At 36.9% G+C, this 7,690-nt stretch overlaps 2 protein-coding genes across 2 annotated transcripts in view; both read left to right on the top strand.

Moving 5' to 3' along the window:
* The window catches only part of LOC107740003 (regulator of G-protein signaling 3-like), a 44,836-nt gene extending 38,433 nt beyond the window's left edge, over positions 1-6,403 (top strand). The window contains exon 4 of the mRNA XM_016552277.1: positions 6,332-6,403. Within this exon, the coding sequence (XP_016407763.1) occupies positions 6,332-6,403 (72 nt within the window). The remainder of the gene's footprint in view (positions 1-6,331) is intronic.
* A 283-nt stretch (positions 6,404-6,686) lies between these two features.
* Positions 6,687-7,690, top strand: part of LOC107739979 (regulator of G-protein signaling 3-like) — a 96,814-nt gene continuing 95,810 nt past the window's right edge. Inside the window, exon 1 of the mRNA XM_016552249.1 lies at positions 6,687-6,809. The gene's annotated coding sequence lies outside the window, so the exon portion shown is untranslated. The remainder of the gene's footprint in view (positions 6,810-7,690) is intronic.

Raw genomic sequence — 7,690 nt, 5'->3', positions numbered from 1 at the left:
TAGCATTTTCCGACGCAGCGTCTCGTTCCCTCGAGGAACCATGGTTACATACGTGTCCTGAGATGTTCTTGACGATACTGTGACGAGGCTGAGGCGCGTGCTGGAAATATGCTTATGAATGTTATTAATTTACATTTTATTAAAACCTGCAAAAACCTTTCTGTCGAGTGATGTAAATACATTTTACAATAGTTTATTGTGCATTCATATTATATTTAAAGTTGCTTAAGCGAAATCAAGGAGTTTATGTTTATTCATTCTTTATACTGTAGACATGTAGAACATATCCGCGTTTGTGCATCAATGTCTGTAATGTGTGCTGTAGGTGTGAAACTTTTAGGAACCTTATCCAAATTGTAGGCTAGTCAATATTGGTCAGTCAGTCGTATCTGACATAAGGATCCGCGAATTAATCTGTGACCACAAACACGTACCATTAACTTAAATTAATTATATGGCAATAATCACTAATCGGCAATATGCTTTCACACAAATAACTTTATTTTTTGAATGTTTCAATATGTGTTGACACAAATGACTTATTTGAATTTTTCATTGATACAACATGGCATTGAGTTGTTAGAAATGAAATGTGTAGAGACGTTATTGCTTGATGACGTCAGGAACCGATGAATCGGCTTTTTGAACCGGTTCAATGAGCCGATCTGTCCGAAAAGAACCGGTTCGCGGAAATGAATTGGACTTTGCATCACTACACAATAGGCTGTTTCACACTGAGCACGATGTGAAAAAGTGAGGGGAATCACAGACGAACGGTGCTTTCACAGCGAGTGTGAAATAATTGATTGTCTTCTGCTAATTCACACCTTCACACTAGGTGGCACTGACGAACAATGCATTTTTCCTCAGATACGCATCTCGTATATATGGATTTAACATCGTCCACTGTTCAATATACAGCATAAAATCTGTTTCCACACTAGTGTAACATGATCAAGGATGAGACAAAGCAAGAATCGATATGCAAGCACAGTTATATATAATATAATATATAATATAATATAACAATAGAAAAGGAACAAAATCAATAAATCCACTCAAGGGAACCAGAGGGAATGCAGAGACAGGAAACAATGACCAACAAAGCACAATAGAAACACAGGGGCATATATATATATATATATATATATATATATATATACACACACACACACACACACACACACACACACACACACACACAAGCTAACCAGGGCTAACAAGGGACAGGTGGGGGTGATTAGTTGTCATGGTGATTAACAAGGGTAACAAGGGTATCTATGGAAACCAACAAGAAGAACTATAGCAAGAAGGCAACAGGAACTAAAACCAGGAAGCAAGCACAGAAACAATAGGAGAAGACCCTTCAAAACAAGAGTCTTTGTCACAAGACAGGGGAACACCGAACTGCAATTGTGACAACCAGAAAAACAAACTATCTATAATGCTTATCATATTTCATGTGTAGAAAAATGTTTCTCTCATTATTTTTTTTTTCATACGGAAGGGCGGGAGATACCTGACAGACAGATCTAGACTGAATGCGCTCTGACTCATAACACTTGCGCACGTGGAAGAAAACAAGCAGTGCTCTTCAGGTCACATTAGAGAATTAATAGAACTGATATTCTGTATTAAGAACATGCTAGAAAAAATATTTTCTCAGATACCAATGATAACAAGAACTTAGCATCCACTCTCTTCTCTCTTCTGGGATGCTCTTCTTTGGTGTTTGTTTACACTGGTTTTGGAAACAACTCTTGCCACTCTCCACTCTCGCCCTTTTGTGCAACAGCAGCTGCTCTGGGCACGTGATCTAAGATCAAGTCTGTGTTTCCCAAAAGCATCGTATGCTTAAGTACAAAATAGACCCAGTGGAGCTACGATCTACTTGAGCTTACGATGCTTCTAGGAAACGCAGCCAAAATCTAAATGACCCTTCGCAAAGAGCTTGATTGACAGGTGATCTGACCAATCATAACACAGAATCTGCCATTTTGTCCAACAAACCAGACGGGCTCTGTGACAAACAAATCATACATGAGACTTCGGTGAACTTAAAGGTAGGGTAGGTGATTTCAGAAAGGCTAGCAATAGCAAATTAGCTTTGAAAGCAAGACCCCCAGCCTCCCTGCGTAATCACTCTGCAAAGCCATGCCTCCTACATAATACATGAATGCGCTCTATCAGAGGAGAGATTAACCAGCGACATGATGAGAGATGCCGTTGGTTGAGGGTTGAAAACAATGCTGCCAGATTACCTTATGTCTCATTCACCGCTGAGAAAACATTACAGTACAAAGCAAATAGCACATTACAATAATAGCACCTTTCACTCTCGCCGTGATGCGCTGATGATGTATCATGTCTGTGCAGAAGTATGCGAATACATATTGACAGGCAGGTAGGACTGCTTATCGTAATGTTTGGACTGAACATTTTGATTGGACGAACATTTCATGGTCCTACACCTTCCATAAACGATATAATTACTGTACATATAAATACATTTAGACCACTTAATTTAGTGATTACTATTGGAATGTGGAGAGACTTTCAACCAACCAACTTTCAACAATTGTGTGTGACGTCTTTTCGTGGTTTAAATAAAATACAGTCTGATGTTCATTCATGTTTACTTCATACTTTAAGTAAATATGATGTTGCGAATCAGCTCATGGGGAAATATGAATAATTAATCATAACTAGTTATAATTAATTATAAATATTTAGATCCGCTGTAGATATTTACTTGACCTCTCAGGGTCAACTGTCTGTCAATTCTAAGAACGTTAATTTCCTGCTTCGCATTCCTCTAGGCAATAAACCCAGTGATATCAGCGTTGGTTGCCATGGAACCAGAGGCCTGTTCTGCTTTCCTGAGGTGTTACGCATTTCGGGGGAAGGGTCCATAGGTCCTCATATGGCTTGTTAACTGAGGGGTGTTACAGAGTATTAGTTAAATATAGCTAACAAAATATATATTGTGTGTTTGATTGGTCCAGACGCTACAATGAAAAGGCAATCGGTTCACGTGCCGCTTGAACTGAGGCACTACAGTGATCTGTCACGACACATTAAAGAGCCACAAAAATTGAATGTATTGTATTGTATGTATTGTTTGAAGTTCTTTAAAAGATGACCAAATTTGAAAGCTGAGTCCGGTAAGGTGCTCTGTAAGTCTGTCAGCATGTTGTAAGTTTCGGCTTTGCTCTACTATGTATTTTTCACTGCGTGAGAGCATGATGTGTAGAGTGAGAGCCACATGGCTTGTCGGACGTAGCAACAGACTTGGGAGGTGAAGCTACTGCAGGTCAATCCGAATTTGTCCGTATTGTACTGCATTAGTAAATATTGATTTTATGCTGTACAAACTTTTCACCACTTCAGTGTTCAAGAAGAAATGGATAGAGATGATTTTGTTCCATAAATTACCAGGTTAAGTATTGGTAAATTCCTATAGCTCAAACGGTAGAGAGCGTGACGCTCGCAACGGCAAGGTTGTTGGTTCCATTCCCAAAGTCAAAGTTTATTTATAAAGCACTTTCTTAAAACAACAAGTGTTTACCAAAGTGCTGTACGAACATGAATAAAATATAACAATAATAGAAAAACAACAACAACAACACTATATAAAACGAACAGCGCTCACTGTTAAACGCCAAACTGTAAAAGTAAGTTTTTAAACTAGATTTAAAAACAGCAGGATTGCATGAACTAATGAAATATTAAATATTAATATTAAGTAAGCCTTTAATATGGAACCTTGTTTTTACCACACAAAAAAAAAAAAAAAAAAAAAAAAACGAGCCACTCTCTGAGACAACTCGTTGTTCCTGAGTCATATTAAAGATTTGTTTAAAATGAATAGTCCCAATTGGGATCTATCGTTTCGATTCAAAAGCGCCATTGTGCCGAATTTTCACTTTCAGTGTAAAAAGGTAAAAAGGTAAAAAAAGGTAAAAAGGTAAAAAATTAGTAAACAAATTTTCTAATTTGTAAGAAAAGTTGATGCTGCTTTATAAAATGGGTTCAATTCCAGCAGAGGTGACTTTCAAATTAAATATATACTTGTATGAAGCATCAGCTTGACCTTGTTTTCTAAAAGAGTAGCTACCTCAGAAACCAACAGCTTTAGCTTTCTGATAAAATAGCCCACCACAAGAGAACAAAGGACATTTTTTTATATTAAATGCTGTTGACGAACCATATATATATATATATATATAATTTTTTTTTAATTAGGTGGCCAGTGTTACAGACTCTTTCAGAATAATTGTAAAACTGCAAACAAGCTATATTTTGTCTAAGGGACTAATTATTAGTTATATAGCATGTTGATTTTGGGACAATTTTCGTGGCCATAGTGGAATTGCCTGTAATGTATGAAATCTGTAAATTGTTGGTAAAGATCGTGTCCCTAAAAAGGCCTAAAGTCCTTTTAGATATGTCCAGTTCTAAAATCCCAAGATAAAGACATGCTAGCCACACAGGCCCTTCATTATAATGTTAGGCACACAGGCCCTTAAAATAGTCTTCTCTCTAACTGCAGACTGATCTGCAGTACGAAAGAAGGAAAACTACTGAATGAAAAAGACCTGTTTTCCCTGTGTATTTAATATTATGTAATGTGTAATCAGTCAAGTCTCTGACTGCATCATAAAAATGCCCCATGTGCTCTGACAGTTATCCTGATGTACCACAGCCAGTCTTCCTGGTTCGGGGACTCTGGTCTGTGGCTGGATGAAGAGACCAGCAGCAGCTGGGAAATATTGGAACAGAAGTCTCTTGGTCCCTGAGGCGGCCAGATGCAGCCCATATCTGAGCTGAAGATCTGGCTGATAGTTGTCCAGGAACACATTTCTGGAATTGGATGTCCCCAGTTACTATGTTTTGTGGTGGAGGCTGTGTGAATTTGCTAATCTTTTGTCATCTCAGTGGAATTGTTGAATGTTTGATTACTTTTTTTAGAGCCCTATTTCATAAACCCCATTTCATGTAAAATTATGTGACCATTTTAATAAAGTGTCAGTCAAAGCATCACAACATGAGTTCAGATGCATATTTCTTATGTGATGGGACATACAGTTATGGTGATTTAAAGAAGAAATCATGCAAAATATGTCATCCATACATCACTGTCCACTTCCATTTTTTTGCAAAAGAGGCATTCTTCTTCCTAACATTTCCTTTTGTGAAAATGAGGAAACTGATACAGAGCTGGAATAACATTGAGTAAATGATAACAACATTTCTATTTGGGGAAACTTTTCAATAAAATTTTTAATGCCTCTCAAGAATGACATCATCATCACCGGCTATATGCAGCTTTGGTCTCAGGCTGAAACTGATGGTCTCAGGCCGCTTTATTTAGTTGAAATGATGGATCGAGCAGAATGACATATTGATTTTGGTGCTGGGCTGAGAAGCCACTGCGTTTCATCATTCCTCACACAGTAACAGTAGCTTCCTCCTATAGGTTTTGTTTCTTTTCTGTCTGACAATGAGGCATAATTGCTATCCCCCATGCTAAACTTAATCCATGACCTGTGAACACATGATCTTTAAGACGTGTTTACACCTGGTACACTGTGGTACCAAAAAAATAAAATAAAAAAATTGATTGATTAAAATTGACTTTGGCTTTTTATCTTAGAATTGAGTTTTCACCTGAGAATTGTAACTTTTTCCAGTGTAATTCTGAGTTAGCATATTGCAGTTCTAAGAGAAAAGGCCAGAATTATGTGAATTATATATATATATATATATATATATACTCAAAGTTCATCAAAGTTGTCCTAAGAACGGGTATTGTTTTGGTTTTTAGGACAACTTTGATGAAAGGTTTTGATCCACTTCAAATGTTGACTACTGTATATATATACACACACACACACACACACACACACATTCAAATGCATGTAGAAATATACTAGAAATGAACTATATTTTATTGAAAATGTAAGTAGTAAGTAATTTGAAAGTAATGAAAGTAATGATCTTGTGTCAATTAGCATTGTTATGACAGCATCATTCTGTGACAAGTGTATACATCAGTAAAGTGCACAGTTGGGGTCTTAAGATGACTTTCATTAACAAAATGGATCATACCCATATCTCTAATCACTTCAGGCAGTACTTGAAATGTTAATAAGACACACAAACAAATAAGAGCTTTTCTCTGTCTCTTACCACAGAGAAAAAAAGCCTGGCTTCTCTGCACTACAAACAAAACAAGCCAAGTGATGTTTTTTTTACTTCACTTGACCGAACCCCATAAACACTTGCATGCTACAATATTCATCTATGTCTCTCTCTGTCTATGTCTCAGCAGAAGTGTGATTGTCTTCTGAGTCTGGAAGCAAATTCCCTGGAGCAAAAATTAAGAGTGTTACATCAGTAAAGTGCACAGTTGGGGTCTTAAGATGACTTTCATTAACAAAATGGATCATACCCATATCTCTAATCACTTCAGGCAGTACTTGAAATGTTAATAAGACACACAAACAAATAAGAGCTTTTCTCTGTCTCTTACCACAGAGAAAAAAAGCCTGGCTTCTCTGCACTACAAACAAAACAAGCCAAGTGATGTTTTTTTTACTTCACTTGACCGAACCCCATAAACACTTGCATGCTACAATATTCATCTATGTCTCTCTCTGTCTATGTCTCAGCAGAAGTGTGATTGTCTTCTGAGTCTGGAAGCAAATTCCCTGGAGCAAAAATCAAGAGTGTGTCAGTGTTTGAGCGAGAACATCAAAAAACAGCTACAGCTGCACGCAAGACAGACTTTCTGCCCACCCCAGCAGGTACAGTACATGCTTGCTTTTTCTCTGGATTTACTTATGACTCAACAATATGGGCCTGACACCGATGTGGTAGAGCTTTGGCCGTGTGCCCATCAATGCTTTGTTCTTACCGCATTTTACATTTGTTGATCATGTAAATGCAGTGGCATGGGAAGGTTTTCCAAACTCTGCTTAGCTGGCATAAGAACGTCGGGAACATGCTTGTTCTTAGGGCTTCTGGTTCTGTTGGGAACATGCTTGTTATTGAGAACGTTGTTGTTGTCGTGTAAGCTTCTCAGGTATTAGTTAGTTAAAATTGTGTGTGTGTGGCCCCTCAACTAATGTCTAACTAATGAAAATTATATAAATAATAGTGAAAATTAATCAGGTTTAAATGATAATTACACAATATTATCATATTTCCATGAGGGTGTTACACTTGATCACTAAATTAATGTCAGCCATTTTTAAAGACCAAGGAGAGGGAGTGGTCATGGTGAAACATTCAATCATTTGGTATAAATCATCACTGACACAAACACCTCTCCTGCTGATTTTGTTATCATGGACAATGAAACCACTACAAGTCCTGCAAGCACTGCAGTTGTGATGAGATGATCTTCCAGTGTTTGACATTGTATATTCAATTGTATAGCCACAGTTGTGCGTGTGTTTTTTTATGCATAAGTGTATTTTTTGAGTTAGTATTTGTATTTAATAAAGCACTACTGCATTAAAATAATTGGTAAATGAAAAACATTACGCATGATAAACAATAATTTTAAGTACACTGCACTTAAACATTAAGCAAAAACAAATTTAAGCTTTTTAGTTTGACTTAATTGTTATTTATAATTAATGTTAACTTAAAAAAATTGAGTTGCTTAATTACATTTTTTGAG

Source organism: Sinocyclocheilus rhinocerous, unplaced genomic scaffold (assembly GCF_001515625.1).
Source record: "Sinocyclocheilus rhinocerous isolate Xijiao unplaced genomic scaffold, SAMN03320098_v1.1 scaffold285, whole genome shotgun sequence".
Classification (NCBI taxonomy): domain Eukaryota; kingdom Metazoa; phylum Chordata; class Actinopteri; order Cypriniformes; family Cyprinidae; genus Sinocyclocheilus; species Sinocyclocheilus rhinocerous.
Note: the sequence above shows the minus strand (reverse complement) of the source record. Positions and strands in the feature narration are given on the sequence as shown.